Source organism: Melospiza melodia, chromosome 7, assembly GCF_035770615.1.
Source record: "Melospiza melodia melodia isolate bMelMel2 chromosome 7, bMelMel2.pri, whole genome shotgun sequence".
NCBI lineage: Eukaryota > Metazoa > Chordata > Aves > Passeriformes > Passerellidae > Melospiza > Melospiza melodia.
Window position 1 is genome coordinate 29506582 of NC_086200.1, and position 26166 is coordinate 29532747.

At 47.3% G+C, this 26166-nt stretch overlaps 1 protein-coding gene across 4 annotated transcripts; it reads left to right on the plus strand.

Annotated features, from left to right (window-relative positions):
* Window positions 1–107: 107 nt before the first annotated feature.
* On the plus strand, window positions 108–25555 carry DAZAP1 (DAZ associated protein 1). 4 transcript variants are annotated; one of them, XM_063161052.1, is made up of 12 exons: window positions 108–226; window positions 5729–5769; window positions 6605–6771; window positions 7036–7101; window positions 7604–7711; window positions 9924–9972; window positions 14145–14227; window positions 17458–17611; window positions 19571–19600; window positions 20033–20173; window positions 20899–21081; window positions 24590–25555. In XM_063161052.1, the coding sequence occupies exons 1-12, from the start codon at window positions 195–197 to the stop codon at window positions 24760–24762; spliced, it is 1227 nt and encodes a 408-aa protein (XP_063017122.1). In that variant the 5' UTR covers window positions 108–194; the 3' UTR covers window positions 24763–25555. The 4 variants fall into 4 exon arrangements, with proteins under 4 accessions (XP_063017122.1, XP_063017123.1, XP_063017121.1 ...); XM_063161053.1 differs by lacking the exon at window positions 24590–25555 and adding an exon at window positions 24174–24486 and having other exon boundaries at window positions 7601–7711; XM_063161051.1 differs by having other exon boundaries at window positions 109–226; window positions 7601–7711.
* The last annotated feature ends 611 nt before the right edge of the window (window positions 25556–26166 follow it).

The window sequence follows — 26166 nt, forward strand, 5'->3', positions numbered from 1 at the left end:
CGCGCAGCGGCGGCGCTGAGGGAGCGCGAGCGCGCGGCGGGGGGGGCCGGGCCGGGCCGGGGGCGGCGGGGGGGGAACCGGGACACGGGAACCGGGACACGGCCGGGAGCGCCCGCCCGCGGCCCCACGACCCGCCGCTGGCACCGCCGCCACCGGAGGGAAGAGCCGGGCGCGGCCCCGGAGGAGTCGCCGCCATGAACAGCGTGGGAGGCGCCGATGAGATCGGGTGAGAGGAAGGGGAGGGCAGCGCGCTGGGACGGTGGTGCGAGGTTCGGTCACCTTTTCCCGCAACCTCAGCAGAGCGTCCCGCCGGCGCTCCCGCGGGCCGGGGGGCTGAGCGGGCACCGGTAGCGGGCTGGGTGGGCATTGAGAGGGAGCCGGTCCCGGGCCGGGGGTGCTGAGGGGGGGGCCGGTCCCGCCATGTTGGGGCCGTGAGGGCGCACACACCCCCCCCCGGGCCCCCCCCGCCGTCACGTGACCGGCGCGCGCGCGGGGCTGCGGCAGGTGCGCGCGCCCAAGGTCACCCGCCCGCGGCGCTTCCCGCGCCCGCCCGCACCGGATCCCCCCGCGCCCGCCCGAGTCCCACCCCGGCCCCTTCCCTCGGGCCCTCCCCTCCGGTCACACCTGACGCGGGGACACGGGGCTTGGGGGGGGCGACACGCCGGTAAAAGGAGGGGATTGTCCCGCTCTGCTGGTGCGGCCTCACCTTGAGTCCTGCGCGCAGTTTAGGCGCCACGGTATAAGAAGGATAGTGAGGTGTTAGCGTGCAAAGGAGGGAAGCGGACATGGGGAAGCCTTAGGAGGAGCGGCTGAGGTTGCTTGGTGTGTTCAGCGTGGAGGAGTCTGAGGGGAGATCTCGTCGCAGTTTTAAACTTCCTACAAGGGGAAGCAGAGGGGCAGCTCCGAGCTCTGCTCTCTGGCACCAGTGACAGAAGCCGAGGGAACGGCTGGAGCTGTGGCCGGGGAGGTTTAGGGTGGCTCTCAGGGAAAGGTTTTTTCCCCCAGAGGGTGCTGGGGCACTGCTCAGGCTCCCCAGAGAATGGTCCCGGCCCCGAGGCTGCCAGAGCTCCAGGAGTGTTCCCAGACATAGGGTGGGATTGTTGAAGAGTTCTGTGCAGGGCCAGGAATTGGTCTCGATGATCCTTGAGGGTCTGTTCTGTGATTCTGTGACCCCGCTGGGGTTTTTGTTCTGGTGACTCATCAGGGCCACCCCGAGGGGCTTGCGGTGAGGAGGGGGAAGGTGATGGGACAAAGGTGGCACCAGGAGCCTCCCCTCACCCTCCGTGTCCCCCTCAGGGCAGGGCTGCCCTCCCGAGCTCCCCTCTGCTGTCCTCTGCCTCTGTTCCAGGCAGGAAAATCCCGGTTTTAAGCATTCCCAAACCAAAAACCTGACACTGGTCTGGTTCTTCTGACGTGCTTTTAGAATCATAGCAAGGCTTGGAAGGGACCTTAGAGATGATCCAGCTGCACTCAGTATTACTCTGCTTGAGAGCTGTACCCTGGTGACATTGAAATGATCAGGCTGCAGGCTTGGGCATGGTAGAACTCAAAGTAGCAAAAACCAAATTATAAAATATCCTTGGCTGGTTCTTGCAGTGCAAGTTTTGGCACAGTGTTTGCCCATCAGGACTGGTCACCTCGTTTGAAACTGGAAACACAAACCACTTGTCCCATGCTGCTTGCACTGCTTTGTAAGCTGCTTATTTGCTGCATGTTCTTAATTTGTAAATCCTAAAAGTACAGGAGGCAGGGTAAGTGACTGGAATATCACATTGGAATGGTTTGGGTTGGAAGGGACCTTAGACATGATCCAATTCCAGCACACATTGCACGAGGCCTGTTTAAATGAGTGGGTTTTGCTCTGAATGTATTTTTATTTGCTCCTGGGCCTTGTCTGGTGCCTTGTGAGACCTGATCAGGTCTGATTTCCTGAGCTGCAGGTGAGTGCCAGGCTCCAGGTTATTCCATGGACTATCAGCTCCCTCCTGAGCATCTGGGCTGGCACAGAGTTTGTTCCCAGTCACAGGCTGGGATCCTTTGGGGCTGTAATCAGATTGGGAATAGCTGGGGGTTAATCAGAGAGGGAAATTTTCTTTATTCTCCTCCCCAAAAACACTCAGAGGGAAGATGAGAGCGCAGAACAAGCTCAGCTGCTCCAGCCCTCAGAAGGAAGCTCTGGTTTAAAGCTGTTGTGAGAGGCAGGTGTGGATGGGAAGTTTGAATTCAGCTGCTTTTCTGGGCAGAGATTTTCAGAGAAGGTACCTAAGGGAGCTCTGAGCCCTGCAGGTGTGTTGGCATGGGTGGGGAGGGGCCTTGTGAGTGTTATTTGTTATAATTAATTAATTCTTGAGGCTGGTTTGGATGGAGAAAGTGCTGACCTTGATCCTTTTGTCCTGCAGCTAATGGGGGCTGTGCTGAGGTGTTGATCAGAGCTATTAATCAAAACCCAAATTATTTATGTGGCCAAGAGTTCATGCTTTTGTTGGTTTATTAAATACCTGTACATGCTTTTTTTACTAATCCTGAGTTGATTTGCTCCAGCAGCAAGGATGTTTATGGCAACAAACGAGAAATTGGCGATGAAAACGAGAAATTGGCGATGAAAACGAGAAATTGGCGATGAAAACGAGAAATTGGCGATGAAAACGAGAAATTAGCAATGAAATTCCCACAGGAAGCAGTGAGGCAGAACACTTGGTTAAAACTTATTATACAGCTGCAGCTTCTGAAGATTCATTATCCCCCTTTGTGCTCCTGAGGTGATCCCTGTGGGGAATTCTGCTGCTTCAGGGCTGTTGCACCTGTCAGGATCTCGTTGCTCCTGCTGGACAGACTGACCTGCCCCAAAGCCAGGCTGGTGCTTTGTGCTGGAGGGGCTGGAGTGTCCTCCAGACTGTAAATTTGGGCCTTTATGGGGGTGTGGGCTTTGGGGTGTGACCTCCAAACATTGAGGAGCACGAGGGGACACTCAGCAGGGTCTGCAGCTCCTTCCCAAGGCAGCAGCAAGCTCTGCTCTGTGGGAGCAGGGGCACAACCTGGGGCTGTGCCAGGTTGGAGATCAGGGAAGGTTCTTCCCCCCTGAGGGTGCTGGGCACTGCCCAGGGAATGGTCCCAGCCCCCAGAGCTCCAGGAGCATTTGGAAACTGCTCCTAGGGGTGCACAGGGTGGGATTGTTGGGATGCCAGTGCTCATGGATCCCTTCCAGCTCAGGATATTTTATCAATTTTGTACATTTCTATGAATTGAATAGCTGCCAGCCCATGAGCTGTTAGGACCAAAAGTTTTCTGGTGATGCAGCTGAGCATGGGGAGCATTCACACCCCCATCCTGCCTCACAGCTGTCCTGTACCACACCACATCTGGATTTTTGGGAACTTTGGCCCTGCTCAGTGTCTTCAAACCCAAGGCAGAGGATTCCTGGCTTTTGGTATTCCACAGGATGTATATAAACCAGAGCTGTGGATTTCCATGCAGCTGCTGCAGCTGGCCTTGAGCTACCCCAGCTTTGCTGTTCCAGTCCATGTAGGGTGACTACAAATAATTCATGGTGGAATTGGAAGGTTTCAGTGACCTCCCTCCCTCAGACAGCTTGGTGTTCTCTCAGAACGCAGCTGGTACTTTTACAAGGATGTAAAATCAATTAATCTTTTATACCAAGCTATCAAATTTTGTTAAAAACACCCCAAAACAAACCAAAACCTCAAAGAAAAGTCACTAACATATATCAAGGCTTTATTGTGAATATAGCAGTAGGTCAGCTGGTTTTATTTTGCTATTAGGAAATTACTTATTTTTCTTAAAAATAAAGGCACAGAGAGGTTTGTGGCCTTGTGTGGGGAGGGAAGGTGGTCAGGGGATGGTGGTGGGGCCACCTTGGCCAAGCCTGGACCTGTTGCTGTGAACTGGCTGCTGTTGCACAAGGCCCTGAGCCCGTGCCAGGAGCCAGAGCTCTGCCAGAGGGAGCTGGGGGCACTTTCCCAATCCTTGGGGGAAACTTTGTCATGCCCAGCGTGCCCACAGAACACAGGCCTGCTCTGACAGAGGGCAGGGCTGCAGGGCATAACCCAGGGCAGGGTGCAGGGCCTGCCCTGCTGCTCCCAGGGAGGGCTGGCACGTCCTTTAGCACGGTGATAACACAGCAGTGACACTGAGGGCTGTCTGTGCCTCACATGGCACCAGCTCAGTTGTTTGCTGGCTGCTCAAGGAGATGCTTTGATCAGTGCTTAACAGTTGCTCTGTTCTGGTGAAAGACAAGACTGGTGTCACGTCTCGGCCTGTGACTTAGAACAGAATTTGCCTCAATGGAACAAGGCTGCTAGGTGCTGTGTAGTGTTGAATTTTGTCACTTTGGCTGGTGCAGAAGGGTTGTGACACAATGTCCTATCAGGGAAGGGAATCAAAGGGGAAAGGGACAGGCTGGTTTTGTCAGTGAGCTGCCCTGCTCCACAGGAACTTCATTTTCCTGCTAGTCCCAGTTCACCTGCAGCTCTCACTGGGGGTGACTGGGCTGCTCTCTCTGCCATTACCTGCCCCTGAAAAGAGCAGGTGAGAGGAAGTTCAGTATTTTTTTTGTTAGGAGAAATCCAACTTTGCCCATGTAAGTGAGGATGCAGGAATGCCCACCACCCTCAGCTGTACTTGGGTGTAGGTGAAGGCAAAAAGAAGACAAAGCAAGGATGTGGTTTTTCCTCTTTGAGGTCTGATGGAGAACCAGAGGGCATCCCCCAAAAATAAACTATCCCAGTGCTTGTCTGTGCAGAGCCATGGAGCCATTAACAGCAGTTAATGTTTTTCACAGAATCACACAATCCTGAGCTGGAAGTGAAGCCCAGGGATCATCAGAGCCCTGCACAGACACCCCAACAATCCCATCCTATCCCTGACAGCAGTGTCCAAATGCTCCTGGAGCTCTGACAGCTTTGGGGGCGTGCCCACTCCCTGGGGAGCCTGGGCAGTGCCCAGCACAGTCTGGGGAGGAACCTTTCCTGATACCCAGCATGAACCTCCCCTGACACAGCCCCAGCGTTCCCTGGGTCCTGCCCCTGCTCCCAGAGAGCAGAGGTGGATGCTGCTCCTCAGGAGGAAGCTGCACTCAGCTCTCAGGGTGTTTTTGGGGCTGATTCTTGGTACTGACAAGGGCCAAGTGTTGAGGCAGCTCTAACCAACCTTTAATTAGTGAGCAAATGACTGCTGGAAGTTTTGGCACACCCAGGAGTTGATAAAGAGCTGCAGAGCTCCAGCCTGGCACGGAGCTCCTGTAGCACCTACCCAGGTCCTTGGGCATGCTGGGACAGGAAACCCTGCAGATTTGGGTGCTCTTTGCAGAGGAAGAGTTGAATCAGCGTTGAGCAGTTTAGTTTGGGGTTTAGCCATGACTTTCTCACCTGCTCATCACTATCTGGAAACTGAGCTGTGCAATGGTTTCACAACTGCTGGATTAGTGCTGCTCTGTTATTAATACCTGCTGCACAGGTTTGACTTCTGGCTCAGGCCTCAGCCTGGCAGTTCTGCTTTGCTTTCAAGGTGCTGGCAGCCAAGTGAGTGTTCTGTGGTGAGGGAGGGAGGAGCAGAGAGCAGGAGGAAGGGTTTGATTTGAGTATGGTGCCAGCTTTGTAGGGCATGTTGGAGTCCTGGTACCCCCAAACCTGGCCAGAAGAGCTGAGCTGGGCCTTAAATCAGATGGAGCATGTGCTGTAGCCCCTAAAGCTGTCCTGTGCTTTGTTTGCAGAAAGCTGTTCGTGGGTGGCCTGGACTGGAGCACGACACAAGGTGAGCAACGTGTGCTGCAGGCGTTGGGCCATGGTGAAAACCCAGCCAGGAGCTCTTCACAGGCACTGCTGTGGGGGGAGATTGCACTGAGAGCCTCCTGCTAATTAATAAAACTTTCTCTAGAGACAACTCAGCTATATGATATATATGAAAAACGACTGAGGGAGCTGGGGTTGTTCAGCCTGGAGAAAAGGAGACTCAGGGGTGACCTTATCACTCTCTTCAACTTCCTGAAGGGTGCCTGTGGTGAGCTGGGGGTCGGGCTCTTTCTCCAGGCAACAACAGACAAAGAGGACACAGTCTCAAGCTGCGCCAAGGGAGATACAGGCTAGAATTAAGGAGGAAGTTTTTCACAGAAAGAGTGGTCAAATACTGGAATCATCTACCCAGGGAGGTGGTGGAGTCACCATCCCTCGAGGTGTTTAAAAAAAGACTGGATGTGGCACTTGGTGCCATGATCTAGTTGAGGTGTTAGAACATGGGTTGGACTCGATGATCTTAAAGGTCTCTTCCAACCTAGAAATTCTGTGATTCTGTGATATATATATATTTTATATATTAATACTTCTAGGTTTATATTATTTGATGCTGAAGTTTTTGTCAGCCCAACAGACAACCCTTTTTATAATCCCTTCCCTGCTGTTTTCCATTTGGATGAGTGGAAATAAACTGTTGTCTGCCATTTGTTTACAGGAAGTAAGATGTGATCATTTTCAAAAGATGAGTTTGAAGCTGTGTTCCATGTTTGCTGATCTGTTGTCTCATCATTGCAAACACAGTCTGGTGTTGTTAATATCTGGCTCTGTTTAATACTTGCTTTTTTTTTCTTTGACAGAAACTCTTCGTAGCTACTTCTCCCAGTATGGAGAAGTTGTAGACTGTGTAATAATGAAAGACAAAACAACAAATCAATCTCGAGGATTTGGATTTGTCAAATTTAAAGATCCCAACTGTGTGGGAACAGTGCTGGCCAGCAGACCTCATACGTTAGATGGCCGAAATGTAAGTTGATTTTATTTTATTTTATTTTTATTTCTTGCACCAGATTCAAAGATTTGCTTTAAATTCTGGCTCCTTACTTGTACAGTGTCAGTGTTAACCTGATTGTTGGTTTAAATGATTTATTGTAAGGCAGCTCTTACCTCCATGGCTTGTGTTGTTTGAGCTCTGAGGAGCTGCATGTCAGCAGGGCTGGGTTTAGCTGCCACAAATGTAACTTTAAAACAAAATTGTGCTGAAGTCTGACCAGAGTGGAACTTCTTCCAGATTGACCCAAAGCCATGCACACCCCGGGGGATGCAGCCGGAGCGGACACGGCCGAAGGAAGGATGGGTAAGGAGAGATCCCTGTGTGTCCTCTGGAGTTCCTTGGGGTTATATCCAGGTTTTAAAGGCAGAACTCAAGTGTAAATCTCATTTTTAAAAAGTTTCTTTAATTTAGATTTCCATGGGCAGGCTCTGTGCAGAGCAGTGTCACTCTGGGTGTGGTGTTTCCTAAGCTCTTAGTGATGCTTTTAGTGGAGTTGTTCACATTTGAGAGCACTGGCAGGGCTGATGCTGTTGCAGCCCACTCCACACCCTGCAGCTTCACCAGATTTCAGTTTAGAATGAGCCAAAGGCCTCAGAACTCAGGCTCTGCATTCCTGGTCCTCTGAAGAAAGGGGACACTGAACCCCTGAGCTCAGAATGTGCTTCCCTTTCATGCCTGGGAGACTTCAGGGCTGGAGCTCTCCCCTCAGCCTGCCAGAGCCCATTGTTCATGGTTCAGTGTAAAATGATAAAAGCACCACCCTTATTGTTCTTCTGACTGAATTTTTTCCTCCTTGATTTAGCAGAAAGGATCCAGGAGCGATAACAATAAATCCAATAAAATTTTTGTTGGTGGGATTCCTCATAACTGTGGCGAGACAGAGCTCAGGGAATACTTCAAGAAGTTCGGAGTGGTGAGTCCTGGGGGAAGGTGCCTCCTCTCCCTGCTGCCTCCTCTCACTTTTCCTCAAGCTGTCAAATTTGGGGGGAATTTGGACAAATTGTTGAAGCATTTTGTGAGGAGCTGTAGTGAACATTCATCATCTGGAAATGTCCCTTGGCAGAACTTGCTGCTCATGTGGAATTTACTTTGCTGCTTCTGTCTCCTCATGTTTAAGTCTACCTGATGCATTATTCTGTCCCTTCTTCCAAAAACTTCTGAGGTGCCTTAAAAATTATTCCTTTTATTATTATTATTTCCACCCTTACCCCCCTTACTCTTGATAACTTTCAGCTGGGCAATTAAAAATGTCTGCTGATTATTTTTTGGGAACAGTGAGTCTCTCAATGGGCTGGATTTTAAGATCCTGGTATTTGACTGTGTGTACAGACAGGTTAAATTTGGGTCTCCTGCCATTGTTTGGGGAGCAGCAGCTGCTTTCAGACCATCTGGAATCTCAGTTCTGATGTCCCTAGAACCTCCATTCTGAGACAAACTGCTCCTCATGCACCTTCTTTAATTCAGTTTGTAACCTTGGACTGAAATGACTGTATCTTCTCTATTTTTTTAATTTAGTTTTAATTTAGTTTTAATTCCCATTTATCCCAGCTCTCACTGCCCTCAAAGAAGTGGGGGCATATGATAAACAACTGAATTAAATAATTCAGCTGTGAAAAAGTTTGAGGAAGTTAAAGATTGTGTGAGTTAAATTCAGGACTGTGCTGGTAAAAATGAACTTAATTAGCATTTAGTGTAGTTTTTGATGCTTTTTTCAATAACCTTTTTCTGACATTTCTTAGTGGCAGCAAAGCATTTATTGAGAAACAAATTCTTAAGTTTATCAACTTAAATCAGTATTTAAAATTCCATTAATACAATTCATTTAAAACCACAAAAAACAATAGCTAACAACTGTTTCTTTAGCTTGAAAGGCTGCAGTAGACTAATAATAAAAACAGGGAGCACGTTCCACAGCTGTGGGATGTAGTTTCAAAAGGCTCTTCCTCACAGACTTGGCTTTCCAGCTGTGCCCTGGATGCTGGGGAGATACAGGGTATGTCCTGCAGGTGTAGAAGGCAACAGCCACAACTGTAAGTGCCCTTAAAAGTAAGTAGCAGCACTTTACTCATAGTATAGAAATCAGAAAATCTTCCTGGAGTTGTAACGAGTCCCTTTGGAGCACTGGAGTCTCACAAAGGTTTTGTGGCCACGAGAGTGAAGAGCCCAAGGCAGGCACTGATTTTTCAGCCCTGGTAATTGCTGGGTCATTAAGGCCAGGGTGAAGAGAACCCAAATGGAGCAGGGGAGGGACAAATGTGGCACTGATGGGGGGCATTATCCCCACCTGGATCCCTCAATAGGATGTGCTCAAGTGAGTGCAGCAACTCAAACCCAAATGTTTTCTAGCTGTAAGTAAAGATAAAATTGTGTCAGACTTTAAACTCATTTTTACTCATGAGTTAAAACATCCTGAGATTGTCTTGAAGATGCAATTTTATAAAATCACACTCATTTTGTGACCACTTCTCTGCATCTGAGAGATTTCAGGGCAGTTCCCTTCAGCTGTTTTAATGTTGACATAAACATTCCACCTCAGGTTTTGTTTAAATTGTAGCTCACTGTGGTGCTCATTCTGAGAAGAATAATCCTGAAGCCTTTGAACAGCTTGCAATTTCCATTTTTTTCTTTTTTTAGGTTAAAATCACACTGATACTGCTCATCCAGAACTTGGAGGGGTTTTGTAAAGCTGTTTAAAGCATTGGTTTAACTGGTGCTCCAGTAATTCAATCAGAGGAGCCCTGCATGTTCCTGGAGGTGCCTGCAGCTCAAGCTGCTTTTCATGGCAAAAGTGAAAATGGTTAAAAATGGGGAAAATCATGTTTTAAAAAGCTACACTGATGAGTTGTTGGAAAACAAACCTTTGGGGTGTGCAATAGGCATAGATTGGGTACAAACAGTGCAAAAGCTCAATGTTAAATTAAAATGTCAAGTGTGATGAGACAATAGATGAGCTCAGGCTTTCTGAACTCCCAGGAAGAGCAACATTCCCTATTTTTGTGCTGTTGCTGGGATGATGGCTGCACTTGGCTTGTGCTTTGTGGGTAGAGAGCAGGAACCAGCTGGTGGTGACTGTTGCAGCCCTCCCCTTGGAGCACAGGGAGTAGAATTTCCCTTCTCTCTTCCAGGTCACTGAAGTTGTAATGATCTATGACGCAGAGAAACAGAGGCCCCGAGGTAAAGGCTGATCTAGTTTGTCCTTGAAATTTCTTCCTACTCTCCTATAGTCAGATGGCAAACTATTTCACACCATCAGAAAAGGTAGATTTTTTTTTTTTTCCTCCTATGTTGCCTCAGGAAAAAGAATAATTCACTGGGCAAACATCACTTCAAGTCTAGACTCTTTCTTCATCTCCAGCTTCACTTGGGTCTGTGCATTTCAACTCAGATGTTTCATGCTCATTGATGGGTTGTTTTTTTTTTATAGTTGAATGAAATTTGATTCTCAAGCCACTCCTGTGGCTTAAGGTACTTTTGAGAGGGGGGAAAAAATCAGATTTTCCTCCTGTTCCACATGAAAGGTATGTTGGGTCTGTAAGTGCATGTGGGGTGCTCCAGTCAGAGCACGAGACAGGACAGAATCCATCCATCACCTGCTTTTTGTTTTGGTTAAATGGCTTCACCTCAAATTCAAGAAAAAACTCTTCTGAAACAGCACAAAATAATTCTGAAATATATATATATATGTATGTTTTTAATTGGGATATACAATCCCTGTATACCAGATTGGTTTTTAAGAGGGGAGGAGAATAAAAAACCCCAAAAACCTGAAAGATTCATTAGATATTGAATCAAACTGGGAACCTTTGGTCAAAATATGAAGCAATTCCATGTCACCCTTTGCATCCACCATTTGTTTGCCAAGGAAGAGGCAATATTTTGGCACATGAAGCTTAGCTGTGCTCCCACCCTGTAGCATGTTGAACATGCTAGAGAATAGTTTGCCATCTGAACTTTTCATTTCTCTTCTGCCTCATTATTAAGAAATATATCCTTCACTTCATATTTATTAAGCTGTTAAGTCTTAGTTTTATTTTTAATTTAGACATACATCCTTAGTGGCATATTTAAGTGTTTCATAGTAAAGTATGGTAATGTTAAGTAAGTTCTTTTTTTTGTTTCTTTTCTCTCTGTGAATTGTTTGACTGTGATTAACGATATCTCTTTAGATTTCTTCTCTCTAGGTGATAATTTATCACAGAGGTACAGGCCAGTTCCGCAGTCAGAGGAGGGACGGGCTTTGTCTTTTATTGGAGTGTAAACGAAGTTTCAATATATTTGTTTTTTTTTGTTTTCTTGCTTTAGCTATCCTAATCTTCTTCCAGCAGATCCCTTTGATTTAAGCAGCACATAAATTCATCTGTTTCAATGCTTTAGAGCAGCTGGTTTTGGATAGAGGAGACAAAGGCACTGGCATTCAAATGGAATTTGGGGCTGAAGTTTTAAAATATTTCAGTAATTATTGTATCATCTCTATCTTTGCAATATTTAATCCCAGCCTTGCAGCCTCTGTGCAAAAGGTACTTAAGCATCATGCCTGGTCTGGATTAATCCTGTCTCAATTAATGGCTTCTCTGCTTCAAGCTCTACTAAAAGCAACACAGGCAAAGGAGGGCTTGGGGTGCAAAGCACAAGTGCCAGGTGGGGGAAAGGTCTTGTCTCCACCCACAGAAAACTTCCTCCCCTAATTCATCAGACTTCTTAAGCACTTCTTGAATCCTCTCTCTCTCTCTGCCTTTTGTTTCTGTGCTGTTCCAGGCTTTTTTTAGTGTGCTGACTAACACATCTCCCAAAATGGCCCTGGCAGTCCCTGGGGGTGCTAGGAAAAATTCCTCGAGTTTGTATTGGGTACTCCTGGTTGTGCATCCTAGAACACATTTTCTCTTGATTTCTCTGTGTTCTCTTGCTGTTCTGTCCCCTTATCCTTTTAATGACTGTAGATAAAATTCCAGAGGCCAATTCAGTGCCATCTCTCCTTAGACCCTTCTGAATTTTGCCTTTTCCCATTCACTTTACCACCCTTCCTGTGGGAGTGCACATTGATTTCCTGGTAGGAGAAGGGAACATGATCCCTGTTCTAATTCCTGTAGCATCCATTTACCTCCAGCTCCTCAGGAGGCACCAAATTCTCAGGTGATGTCCTTGAGGAGCTGGCTGGGGTCAGGTATCTACAGGATCTTTGCTCCCTCCCAGTCCTGCCTGCTCCTGCCAGCTCTGCCTCATCCAAACTCTCCCCACGCCCCAAGCACAGCAGCCATGGCACATCTCTGAAGGAACCAAGGGGCTTTGGTGCACTCTCAGCTTCTCCTGGTTCCAACAGCTGGGAAGGGATTTCCAGGTTCTTGCTCTGTCTGTTCTCCTCCTCTCTTGGCTGCAGACCAGCTCTGTCACTCTGCTCTGCTCCTCTTGGATTCCTGCTGGGTGCAGTTCATTTCTCCAGCCTTTAGCAGAGTCCTGACCTTCAAAAGCTAAAGCTGCAGGTGGTGGATTTCATCACTTCTGCTTAAAGCTTCACCTTGGAGTTTTGCTGTGCTACTCTGATTTCTGTGCTCTTCTTTATCTTGTGCTGTCTGACCCTTTCAAATCCCCTTTTTAAAATTTATTTATTGCTTTTCTCAATGACCTCTTGCCCTCCCTGTTCCACCCCTCCAACCCCATCCCACAATCTATTCCCCTCCTTTAGCCTTGAAATCAAATTTAACAACAACCTTCACATCCAGATGGAATCCATTGTTTTTCCTCCCCATCTCTTTTTAGACAAAGGCTGGAATACTAAACATGATTTAAATACAAACACTTTTCCTTTGGCTCCAACACTCGGATTTCTGGTTAACTCAGACAAATATATTGTGATGAAATGCTGCTCTCAGCTTCGAGGCTGCTTTCATCACAGCTCCACAAAACTTCGTTTATACTGCCAGTCTCTTGTGTGTGGGAAATGCCAAGTTTTTTCCTTTTTATTTTCAGTTTATTTTAGTGATGTCTTTTGCTCTTGTTGCTGACAGCAGAATTTGACCTGCTGGAATCTATTTTGGCCTGTATCTTTGTGTATTTTTATATATATATATATATATAAACTTTCTCTACACTAGGCCTCTTTGGGCTTACCCAACACAGTTGGATAAGCGTGGAGAGACATTCCTGTGCTAGATCTGTATTCTGTAACGCTTTAGAGCAAGATTTGGCTGCTGTCAGCACTAGCTGCAAAGCAAAACGCAAACCAAGGGGGAAATCTTGGGTTTCAGAAAAGCAGAACCGCATCCATGTTCCATAAACGCTTCCCACGCCGCACCTCGGGTTTCTTTTTCGAATTTTTATTGCTCTCCCCCCTTTCCCCCCCCTCTCTGTAGCTAATCCAAAGAATGGCACAATTCCTGTACTGCATGTGTCCCTCCCTGCCCTGGGTTGTCCCCACCAGCAGCCAGTGGGTGATGGCATGAAGCAGCCGCCTTGTCCTGGGGGATTAACCACGATTTTGCCACTCTCTCGGCTGTGTCAGCAGCTACAACCTACTGCAGTGGTTCTCAGAGTGACCTCCAAAAGGGGAGCTTTGCCTCCTTTCCCAGAGTTTTCTCTCCAAGCATCAAAAGCTGCTGGATCCAGCTGAATCCAGGGAATGAGCCACCCATTGGGAAGTTGTGTGGATTTTTCAAATGGAAATCAACGATTCAGGACGTGGCAGCAACGCCACGTTCTGTGTGAGCAACACCTCACAGGGGAGCTGCCTTGTTGGGAAGGAGTAACACCTGTTCTGTGCTTTTTCTCCAAGGTGTGGAAAACTTGAGAACCTCTGATGTAGGTTGTTAGTTTCTGAAGCTTCTCATTCATCCATGGAGTGGTAAAATTTCTCATGCTTTAACAGCTACATTTCCAAACTAACTTTCTTTTCTATGGAAAATATTTCCCTAACTGGAAGCTGGGCTAAGGGATTGGGAGGAAGTTGCTTTGCAGCTTTGGGGAACAGGGATATATGATAGGTTTTCCTTGGGAAATTAGGCTGAATCAAAGGGAGGAGCAGCAAAGTTGCTTGACTTCAATCTGCTGTCCCACAAATATTTTGATTTTAGCAGTTTTTTTCCATTTCCTGGTAGGTGGATGAGGAATAAAATCAAATTAAAAGCCGGTTAACGAGCTCAGTTCGAAGCTGCATGCGCGCAATCGAGACGAGGCACTAAAGCCTCTTCACAGGAAGTATCCATTGCAATTTCCTCAGAGTTTTTGCCAATTGAACACAAGTGTCGTTATCTGAAACCCCTGCTTGAACCCTTGGTCTGCCCCTAATACTGTTCATCATCCTGTTTTGTGTCACAACACCCTGCTACCTTGATTCACTCTTCGTCGTTGGCTAGGTTTTGGATTTATTACTTTCGAGGACGAACAATCAGTGGACCAGGCTGTCAACATGCATTTTCACGACATCATGGGCAAAAAAGTGTGTAGTTGTAGTTTTATTTTACCTTAAGAAAGAACCAAGTCTTGGACAATGAGCGATTTCACTGGGGAATCCAGCTGAATTGTTGATGGGAGAGCACAGCAGTCCAAATTCAAGGCTTTATCCATGGAGGTGGGGAAAGTCTGAGTTTGTGGAGGAGGGAAGTGAGGATGGGGCAGCCTGGGGGAGGGAGGGGTGGAATCCTGAGGATTCAGGCTGTGGGCTCTGCTTGGGGTGAGGCCTTGTGTGTACAGACCTGGGGGCTGCTCTGGCTGAGCAGATGAACTGGGATCATCATCTCTGGGGTGAACTGGTGCTCAGTGCCTCTGCTTTGAGCACTGCTGTGGTGCAAGGAGACAAATCAGTGATTTCCAGCTGTTGGAAAAGCAGAATCCCAGTGAAATCTGAGTTCTTCAAGGCTTGGTTTAAGATACCACTCCTTCAGATGTGTACTTGATACTCAAATCTTGAAGTGGTGTCAGACGATCTGCTTTATATAATCTTAAACTTGAAAAGAAAAAGGGAGAAAAAAAAACATCCTGAAGGATTGGTTTTTTAAAAAATTGGGTCACTTACTGTGAAACTTTGATACCAACCCACGTACTCTATATAGTATTTAACCACAATGCAGTTAAGTGACCTCTGGTTGTTTCATCTTCATACTGTGTTGTCAGCAAATGGGGCTTGGATAGGCAGGAATTTTTTAGGCTCCTTTGATGTTACTCAGCAAGGAACATAACTTTTACCTGTGGAAGAAAAAAAAAAAAAAGAAACCCAAACCTAAAAGCAAAATAAATTGTTGCAGGACACCCAAGTTTTAAAGGAGTAATTTAAAGAAAAATGAACCACAGGAAATTCTGGTAAATTTAAATCCTTGCACAGCTTTAAGGTATATCCAGATTTTAAACAAAATGTTAAAGCTGCTAAACTTGAAGTGAAGGGGTTCAGGGAGACACAGAAGATTCTCACATTCCTTAAATTATGTGCATTGTGTGAGGTTTTAATTATGTGCTGATATTTCATAAGCCTTTCCTTAGCTAGCAAGGGCCACACTCTGCATGGCAGTGGAGTTCTGGTTCATTTTGCAGTGCAATAATGCCTTTAATTCCTGTGAACCTGATTTGGGGTGCAGGGCTGGCTGGTTTCCTGATAATGGGAACAAAGGAATGGACTTGTGGGATCCAGAACATCAGTTCTTGGTTCCTGGTGTGACACTCCCAGGTGTAGTAAATCACACAGGGGTGTGTAAGGATCACCTGGATCCCCCCAATATTCCCTGATCTGCCCTTGGAATTGCCTTCAGCAAAACCCTAAAGTGGGAGCTGATCCCACAAACCAGCAGATCCAAATGGGAACAAAAGATAAACACCCACAAGGTGCTGGGAGAGGATGGAGAGCCCAGTGTGAGCCTGGATGTCCCCTCATTGCTTTGCTGCTGACACAGCACTGGGACTTGGAGTTCTCTGTGTTCCCCAAACAAACCCAATTCCAAACTGAAATAATTGATTTTTGCCCTTTCCCCCCCTTTCAGTGACAAAAAAAAAAATCAGGATTCAGGGATTTTTAGCTCAGATTAATAGAGTTGCCTCAGTTCTTGGGGTAAGCTGGGCTCTAGGCAGGTGTGGAATTTGAACCTCCTTATTGCACAGGGAATTTTCAGTGCACACTTTGGCAGTTCCCTGCTTCCAAGTGTGCACTGAAAAATTAATGGGATTCTTCCACAAGGATTAATGAGCTCCAGATCCCCTGCTCTCTCCTTCACTGCCTAATCATGCCTGCTTTAAAAATGGTATCTCTGTCTTTTTTGGTAATTAAAAAGGTATTGCTGAAATGAATCCATATGTTGTTGAAAGGAGGGGGAAAAAATTAAAATTGCAAGAAGGCCTCTGCTTTTGTAAGCAATAACCGAATTCCCTCAAGGCAAATGTGTTAAGACTCATTAATTTGAGTCCTTTGAAAAATTCCCTTGGTTCCTCTCTGGAAGGGCCTTGAGCTGACAGAGATTTGGTTACTGTCATGTCTCATGTCCTTGGGGCATTGGCAGGGAGGGGTGTGGGGGGCTTTGTCCTTGCCTTGTGCCTGTTTCCTGTTTGTTCTCCAACATGAATGGCTTTTAAGACATGGCAGGAAGAATTCTGAATACTTTATTTTCCATACTACTCAAGCCCATTGATGATTGAGATTTATTTTCTTTGTACTCTGGCACCCATTAAAATTAATCATGGAAAAAAAAAAAGCCTCAAATTCAGCGAGTGCTGAGAGGGTTTCATTAAATCAGAACTGGATTTTTTTTTTTGAGAGGTTTATGTTGAATGTGCAGCTTATTTTAAGTAGGTCAAATGCACTTATTCCATGGCTGGGAACACTAGGACATTTTATCTTGGAATGAAATAAGTTAAGCACTGTGGTTACTGATTTTTTAAAACAGGAGGGGTTTTGTCACTGACTTAACACAGTATGAAGATTGCTTCTTATTGACTCAACTGTCCATTTTTATTACTTGCATGTTTGTTTACTTTTTTGTTAGATGTAATGTAAGATTCTCTTATCACATCCATTCCCTCTGACATTGTTTGAGTTAACTGAGATTCTTTAAGCGTTAGCCTGGGGAAGGTAAGTCTTTATCTTCCATTAGACATTTAAATAAAATCTTAAGTTTAAAAAAAAAATACAACAATACAAAAAAAAAAATCTCAAAAAATGTGTGTTTCTCAGGTATGAGCAGAGCTGAAATTGCAGTTAGTTGGGGTGGGTTAAACTGTCACTTCCAAATGGACCCCAAACATGTTTGGTTAAAGCATTAGTACCCTTTTTCAGAGCAGCCTCTTCACTCAAAATTCTGGTTTTTTAACTGAAAACATCATCTTCTTATCTCCTGCCTTGAACATGAAATCAGCCTGTCATTAATGTCCAAGATTCTGCTGTTTTAAGTGCAGAGCTGCTGTAAGAGGGTACTGCTGTTTTAAGATTCAAGCCAACAAGACCGAAGCGATTTGTAGGATGCTTTTCTTGGAATCCCTCAACAGTAGGACTTGTAATTCCTTACCATCACCTACACTGTACCTGAGAAACATTGTAAATTACTTGGCCTTAAGTTTTTAATAATTAAGTACTTAGACATAAGTCATAAGATGCTAAGTGTAGTCTTAAGTGTACCTGCGGGTGTGTGTGCGGGGCCGGGGGGCGCGGGGCCGCCCCAGCCCCGCTGAGCGCTGCCTCTGTTTGTTCAGGTGGAGGTGAAACGTGCTGAGCCTCGGGACAGCAAGAGCCAAACTCCAGGGCCACCAGGGGCCAGCCAGTGGGGGAGCAGGATCATGCCAAGCGCTGCCAACGGCTGGGCAGGGCAGCCCCCTCCGACCTGGCAGCAGGGCTACGGCCCCCAAGGTACTGCCCAGGGTGCAACTCTCGCCTTGTCTGGCCTTTTCAGTTCATTCTGCTTTGGGTTTCTGGTCTAGGTGTTATTCCCAGCTTTATTTCCCTCATAGCACCCCAAGGTACTGCCGGCCCTGCCAGGGTGCCACCCTCTCCCCATCCGGCATTTCCAGCTTGCTGCACTTTGGGGTTTTGGTCTAGATGTTGCTCCCAGCTTTATTTCCCTGATAGCACCCCAAGGTACTGCCCAGGGTGCAACCCTCTCCTTGTCTGGCCTTTTCAGTTCATTCTGCTTTGGGTTTCTGGTCTAGGTGTTATTCCCAGCTTTATTTCCCTTATAACACCTCAAGGTGCTGACCACCCTGCCCAGGGTGCCACCCCCTGCCTTTCCAGCTTGCTCCACTTTGGTTTCTGGTCTAGATGTTGTTCCCAGCCTTATTTCCCTTATAGCACCCCAAGGTGCTGCCCGGGGTGCCACCCTCTCCCTGTCTGGCCTTTCCAGCTCACTCCAGTTTGGGTTTCTGGTCTAGATGTTGCTCCCAGCTTTATTTCCCTCATACCACCCTAAGGCACTGCCCACCCTGCCCAGGGTGCCACCCTCTCCCTGTCTGGCCTTTTCAGTTCACTCCACTTTGGGTTTCTGGTCTAGATGTTGTTCCCAGCCTTATTTCCCTGCTAGCACCCCCCCATAGATTTCCACCCCGCATAGATTTCCACCCCCCAGTCCTTTGTAAAGTTTTTTCACTGCTTTTCCCAAAAATCCATTTTTTCACTGGCAGAGGGCAGTGCCAGGCCTGGCACATGTCCCAGGTGTGTCCCACCTGTTCCCTTTGGAGCTGCCTCTCCCCACATGGAGTCCCCATGGGTTGGGGGAACTCAGAGAAGCTGTTGGGAAGGCTCCAGCTGTGACTCCAGCTGTGGAGTGAGTTCTGCACAACACCCCAATGATAAATTTGGCTGAAAAATGGCTTTTCAAGGATGAGGCAGTTTCAAAGGAAGTTATCAGGAAAATCTGGAAGGGATGAGGGGGAAATGGATGGCCTTGCCTTTGAGTTTTATTGCTTAATGTAGCTTGGGGAAGCACCAGGCAGGTCTGGTGCAGGGAGCACTCAGTGCACACACCAGGAGCCCTGCAGGGCTCAGGAGCAGCCTGGGTTTGATAGCTGCAACCCCCCTGAGATTCCAGAGGCAGGATAAACATGCTGAGTTCATCCAAAGACAATTTTGATAACTTCTGGAGGGATAATTGAGTTGCTGTGACTTGCTTGCTCTGAGAGATGAGAAATGTTCACCTGGGGGGTGCAGGGAGCGTGGCTGCTCCATCCCCACTCCATGGATGGAAATGCAGCACAGGGATTGCTCATTTCCCCACGGTGCTGATTAACTTGAAAGCTGCAGCTGAGGGTTGACATTGTGCACAGATGTGCTAATCTGCAAACTGAGAAACTCCCATTATTTTCCATGCAGTGATTAGTAGGGAAAATGATATCTGATCTCCTGGAAAGATTAATGTCAGACACGAGGACATTTATCCTTCAATCTCAGCACTGCACAAGGGATGGGAAGGGCTTTTTTATGCTTCAAAAACTGCAAAAATAACTCAGATAAACCTGATAGTAAATTAAGAATCCGTTGGATGTGTAGTCTGCTGGGCTTCTCTAGGGTTTTGTTCTCTGTAGTGCTGTAGTTTCTTGCACTTGGTATGTGGCAGCTCTCAAATGCTCCATCTGATTTGGGATTGGGAACTGCTGTCTTTTCTGAGTGTCATTTGCTGAATGATTCAGAGTCTTTCCAGAATTACACATTCAGAAATAGTCCCACAATGTTGCTTAGGCCATAAAAATAACTCTATAAGGGGCATGGGGAGGATACCCAGTCTATCCCAGAGCCAAATCCTTCTTCTTGCATCATCCCTGCTCCAGAGCATGCAGCTTCACTGATGTCTAAAGCTCTTTTTTTGTTTTGTTGTAGGGATGTGGGTGCCAGCTGGACAGGCAATTGGTAAGTACATTATATGGGACCAATTCTGAAAGGAAAAAAATCCTCCCAAGCACGGGTGCAGCTTCTTTGAGCATTCACAGTGATTTCTGGATTTCTGTAGGATTTAACCTACATTTAAAAGCTTGATTGAATTTGTCCTGGAAGAAAAGAGGGGAAGACAGTGGCTTCTTAGCAGCTCAGTAATGGGAGCTGACACACATCCTGCTGTTCCAGCCACATTCATTTGTTACCAAGGGATTACATGCTAAACTGCAATTATTTACAGTGGGGATACTTAGAGGACAAATAATATTTCCCAAAGTGAGGATTCATAGAAGGCTGAACCTGTTTGAAATCCACCCAACAGCCTTACCCCATCTAGAGGAAGCTGACTCCAGCAGCAGCTCCTTGGTATTCATGTGGTTCAGTTTTTGGTTTTTCTTCCTTTTCCAGGTGGATATGGACCCCCTCCTCCAGGCAGAGGAGCTCCTCCCCCACCACCTCCATTTACCTCATACATTGTCTCCACACCTCCTGGGGGATTCCCACCTCCACAAGGATTTCCACAGGGCTATGGCACCCCTCCACCATTTAGTAAGTGACCCCCAGGAGCTGGAGCTCATCCAGCTTTTCCTCATTGTTTGCTGGACCTGGTTTCACTGATCCTTAATTATTTTCTCCAAATTATATATTCAGAGCAGTAGCATTATTTTTTTTTTTCTTGAATTATTTTATTCTTGCATGAAATAATCATTTCTGTTCTCTAGTTTTAATCTGTGTTGCTAAATAAATTTAGATACATTGTGCACCTTTGTTAGGACATCAGAGAGAAAACTTACAGCTCATTGTTGGTGACCTGGGCCAAACACTGGCAGGGTTTTTTGGAGGAGCTTAAGGAATTAAGGTCACAACTGGGACTGGAAATACAAATAGGATTTTAGCACCTACCTCTCAGGCCACCATTGCAAAAGTCTGTTACAAACCTGCTTTAAAGAAGATGGAAAATATGTCCAGTTATCACTTTTTACTCCTAAAATCTTGGTTAATTTGGCTTCCTCCTCACTTCTCATGTCTGTAGGCACAATTTGGTCCCCAGTTCTGCTTTAGCCCTTTCTCTGTGCTCTGTCTTTGGGGGGACACTTCTCCCACCTGTGCAAGGTGCTGAGATCTTTGGGCCATCTTTGACCAAGAATCTGTGAATCTGTGCAGCCACAGGTCACAAACACGTGGGGTGTAATAGCCTCAGAAATGTTGATTTTCAATTGTATCATCCCTAAAGCCAAGCAGGATGTTGATGTTCACCTGTTGTGTCCTTCCAGGTTTTAGTTATGGTGCTCCACCTCCTCCACCTGACCAGTTTGCCCCCCCTGGAGTCCCCCCTCCACCTGCCACTCCAGGGGCAGCACCACTCGCTTTTCCTCCACCACCACCTCCATCTCAGGCAACTCAGGACATGAGCAAACCCCCGACTGCTCAGCCAGAATTCCCTTACAGTCAGTTTGGTGAGTAACTGCTGCAATTCATCCCCTTTCCCTTTAGTCCTGGGTACAGTGTTGGACACAGTTTGCTGCAGGCATTCTCCAGGATGGGAATGCTCCCACCAGCTCAAGCCATCCTTAAATCATGCAATGTTCTAGCCAGAGGGAATTTTCTTAGCTCTAAAGTGTTGCTTTTGTGCTGTAAAATAAGCTTCAGGGATTTGTGCATTTCCTGGATTTCACAAACTTCCTCTCCAAAAGCTTTGCAGAGCTTGTAGTGAACTTTTTTTTTTTTGTGTCTCCAGACCTTGGAGAACAGATTTGAAGAGTAAAAACAGCGTGGAGAGACAGGCAGTGCATGTGTAAGGATCCAAACCTGTGCCTTTTCCTCCCTTTTCTCATCCCTTCCCATCTCTCTGGAGATGCAGTTCTGTACAAAGCTTTGTTGTGCTCTGTAGGAAACTTTGAGGTAGAAGGCTCTGAGCTAACAAGTTTTACAGCAGGCAGGCAATGCTACAAAAAACAAATTCTTTTTAAAATTATGCCTGTGCTCCAGAGTAAAATTTTGGCTGCTGCTCCCTGAGGGAGCTCAGAGGGAATTCTCATTCTCATCTTGCTCCTCTCAGCCCTGTTTCTCAGCACTGCTCTCCAAATAAGATCTCTCCAAAGAGCTCTGTACTAATGTTTTTTTTAAGGGATTGTAATTGGTCAGTTTTTACTTCTGAAGGGAATTTTGCATGCAGCAACCCGTGGATTCAGGTTGTGCCCTGCTGGAACACGTTCTCTGTGTGGTAGTGCTGCCTCAAGTTCCTGCAGAAACTTTCCTATGAGATGAAAACTTCACAACATTTATTTAAATAGATAATATTCAAAATTCCAGCAATGTAAAGCAGCCTCTGAAGGAAGATGAGCCTTTGAGATGTTTGTGAAGCAGCATGTTCTCACGTTGATGAGTTTGAAATGTTTTTTCATTTGTTTCTTACACAGCTGATTTCCTGGATAGTTTTGCCCTTGTGACTCAAAAGTTTTTCTTGCTCTGCCAGCACTTGGCTCTTTGCAGACTCTTTTTGGAGTGGGTTGGACTCTTCTAAATAAAGCACAAATCCCTGCACAGCCAGTTACATCAGTGAGGAGCAGCCAGAGTCTGGGAGGTGTTGGAAGTTTAGGAAGGATCTGATGGAGAAGGACTCTTCATCTGGAACTGGTGACAGGACAAGGGGAATGGCTTTGATCTGGAAAAGAATAGGTTTAAACTGGATATTAGGAAAAACTTCCTCACTGTGAGGCTGTTGAGACCCTGGCATAGGTTTTCTAGAGAAGCTGTGGCTGCCCCATCCCTGGAAGTGTCCCTAATTTGCATATATTTACATAAATGCATAAAGCTTGTGGGCTTTAAAGAACCACACAGTCCCCTGATGAGCACAAGGCAGTGTAAGGTTTATCCTGGGCATTGTCCTAAACCCTTCAGTGTGTGCACCTAGGATGAGTGTCAGCACTAACACCCTGCAAAATCAAATTAATTACATTAATTTAAAATAATTAAAAATTCATTATCTCTGTGCAGTCCCTTCAGTTCTGACTAGGATGGGTTTGTCTGCTCCACACCCTTCAGGCCTCACCCCAAAGCTTTATCTGCACTCCCAAGGTCAGGGAGGAGCCTCAGGCAGGTCCTGGAAGGTTCCCTGGTGTTCCTGTGGGGCTGTTGGAGAGGGTGAGAGGCAGGGACAGGGCTCAGGTTTGGGGTTTGTTGGGGCAGTGCAGCTCTCCAAGGTTTGGGGTTTATTGGGGCAGTGCAGCTCTCTCAGGTGTTGGGGTTTGTGTCAGGGCAGTGCAGCTCTCTCAGGTTTGGGGTTTGTTGGGGCAGTGCAGCTCTCCCAGGTTTGGGGTTTATTGGGGCAGTGCAGCTCTCCCAGGTTTGGGGTTTATGTTGGGGCAGTGCAGCTCTCTCAGGTTTGGGGTTTATGTTGGGGCAGTGCAGCTCTCTCAGGTTTGGGGTTTGTGTTGGGGCAGTGCAGCTCTTTCAGGTTTGGGGTTTGTGTTGGGGCAGTGCAGCTCTCCCAGGTTTGGGGTTTGTGTTGGGGCCCTGCAGCTCTCCCAGCTGGGTAAAACCCCTCAGTGAGCTGTGCCAGGCCAGGCTTTATCCTGGTGATCCATCCAGGCTCAGGTTTGGAGCCAGACACTGAAACCACACAGGGAAGCAGAGCCAGGTGTGCCACTCAGTGAGTCCTGAGTGGCTCTGCAGGTGTGTGCTGTGGGTTTCCTCCATCACAAACAACCTGAGCTCTGTGATTTGCACCACTGTGCAGAAACAGCAACTCGAGGTTGTGTTTTTCCACTCCCCTTGGCAAACAATCCCCTTGTAGTTTTGGGCTCCTGCTTATCTGTGTCTGAACAAGTGCCAGGAGGAGCATTTGCAGCTCCCAGAGCCTAAGCTCGCTGTGTTTTAGTGCTCATTAGTGCCAGCAAGTCCTTGAGGGACAGGCAGAGCTTGAAATTGAACTGCTGAAGATGTGCTAAGAGACTTTGTTTGGGATTAAGAGAGTTAAACCTGCTCTAAGCCTGCACAGAGAGAGGCAGCACTGCAGAAATGCTCTTGGTAATTAGGAGCCTTAATAGCATCTTTCAGAGCAGGAGCTGGCACTGATGCCAGGATTAAGAGTCATATTTAATTAGGAGAATTTGAATTAAATTTCTCAATTTCTCAGTCGTCTTAATTTACATCTAGTAGTGAATTTTGTGTTGGTAGCAAGGATTGCAGCCAGTCTTTTCTCTTAGGTAGAAAAACAGGGGTTTCCTTTCCATCCCTAAATTCTGCTCACTCCAGAGTGGCCTTTGGTGCAGGTCCCAACCCAAAACCAAACTGCACCCAAAGCTGTGAGCAGATGGTTGAACTGCCAGCCTGGCTGGGATTACCCCAAACACTGCCCCACCTTCCTGCACAGCTGTTCCCTTCTGGTTTTTGTAGAAAAGGAGGGGAAATCCCTGCAGGACCTCAGAGCTGCTCCTCCCAGGTGTTGTTCTGGGTTGTTTTCCTGAGAAGGGAGCACTGTCAGCTGTGGGATTCACACCCACGGCCATTCCTAGAAACTCATCCTGTGCCTTTCTCTTCTCCCCAGGGTATGGACAAGACTTGAGTGGGTTGGGACAAGGTTTCTTTTCTCTTGGAAAGGAAACTCCTGTTTTTCTCCCTATGCCTAAACTCTGCTCACTCCAGAGTGGCCTGTGGTGCAGGTCCCAAACCAAAACCAAACTGCTCCCAAAACTGTGAGCGGATGTGTCATGGTTTAGGCACAGGATGGTTGAACTGCCAGCCTGGCTGGGATTACCCCAAACACTCTTCCACCTTCCTGCACACCTGTTCCCTTTGCTTTTTGTAGAAAAGGGGGGAAGATCCCTGCAGGACCCCAGAGCTGCTGCTCCTCCCAGGTGTTGTTCTGGGTTGTGTTCCTGAGAAGGGAGCACTGTCAGCTGTGGGATTCACACCCACGGCCATTCCTAGAAACTCATCCTGTGCCTTTCTCTTCTCCCCCAGGGTATGGACAAGACTTGAGTGGGTTTGGCCAAGGTTTCTCTGATCCCAGCCAGCAGCCCCCTCCCTACGGAGGCCCCTCGGTGCAGCCCTCCAGCGGCCCCCCGGCAGGAGGCAGCGGCTTCGGGCGGGGACAGAACCACAACGTGCAAGGATTCCACCCCTACCGGCGCTAGCCTGGGCTGCCAATCAGGGAGTGAGTGCTGCCCACAGGGACCTCTGGGCCCAGCTGGAGCCCGGGATCCCAGACTTCTGAACTTGTGACAATCACATTACTTGATGGAAGAAAAACCTAACAACAGTTTTTTTTTTTTTCTTCGGGGGGGAGGGCAGGGGTTGGGGGCAGATGGCTTCTGAAGGCAGAGCTGTGGGTGTTTGGACTGCAGTTTTTAAAGATTTTCCTTTCTCTAACCCATCAGCACAAATAAAGAAAATGTCACTGGTTCAAATTACAGGGTTTTAAAAATGTCTTCAGCTTTAATTCAAAACTTCAGGTTTCTTTTTTTTGAAATTATTTTTCCTGAGCCTTTGTTTTACCGTATATTGTAAACTTTTATGTTTAAAAGAAAAAAAAATATATACATTTACAGATTGTGAAATTTTTAAGAGAAATTTTCTACTATGTATGCTGGCTTATTTTTTAATTTAAAACAGGGTTTCCGTGAGCGCTGTCGGAGGCGGGGGAAGAGCTGCAGCCCCTCCCTCCCTCCCTCCCCGCGGCAGTGCTGGGGCGGAGGGTTTGAAACTCTGGGAGTTGACAGAAACCTGCTGAGTGTATTTTGCTGTTTGTTCTGGGGGCGGAGCTGGGCCGGGGCGGGCGCAGGAGCTGCTCGGAGGCTCCACCTGCCTCCCCCTCCCGAGGCCTCGGCCGGATGTGGATTTCCCTCAGGCAAAAAGGTTTTGGTGCGTTTGGCGCTGAGCAGTGCCAAGCCCTGGTTTGAATAAAGACAAGAACCTTTGGATTAGAAACACCAGCCTGTCTCCATTTTTCTGGGTTTTTTTTTTTTTTTTTGCTTTTGTGAGTGTGGGTTTTCTGGAGGAGTCCTGGGGCAGCTTTGTGGTGTCACCAGCTGTGCCCTGTGCAGAGTGGCACTGCCAGGGAGCCAGTGCTGTGTGGGTCTGACTGGGGAGGGATCCTGCAGCCCGGAGCAGATCCAGACCCTTGAAGAGCTTTGATCCAGCCTGATGTGGTGAAGGACTCACTGGTGTAATTAATCCCTGTTAATGAGGTGGAGCTGGGGGTGGGTTGGGCTGTGTCTGTGCTCTGGAGGTCACTGTGTCTGTTCAGGGGGAATTTTGTGTTTTGTGTGGTTCTGGTTCTGCTTGCTGTGAATCCTTCAAGCTCAAATCCTTGTGATTCTGCTCCTCTTACATCCATGAGCTCGAAATTCCTGCTGGAACAGGAGCTGCTCCAGGGATGCCTGTGCAGGCGTCACTTCTGAGCCCAACCGGATCCCCCTCAGGAGTGTGAATCCATGGAAATGTCACAGCCCCACCCTGGGTACACCTGGAACAGAGGACGCCCAACATCTTCACCTCTTCTGGGATAAACCCCTTTGGATTGTCTCCTGTCTGTGCAG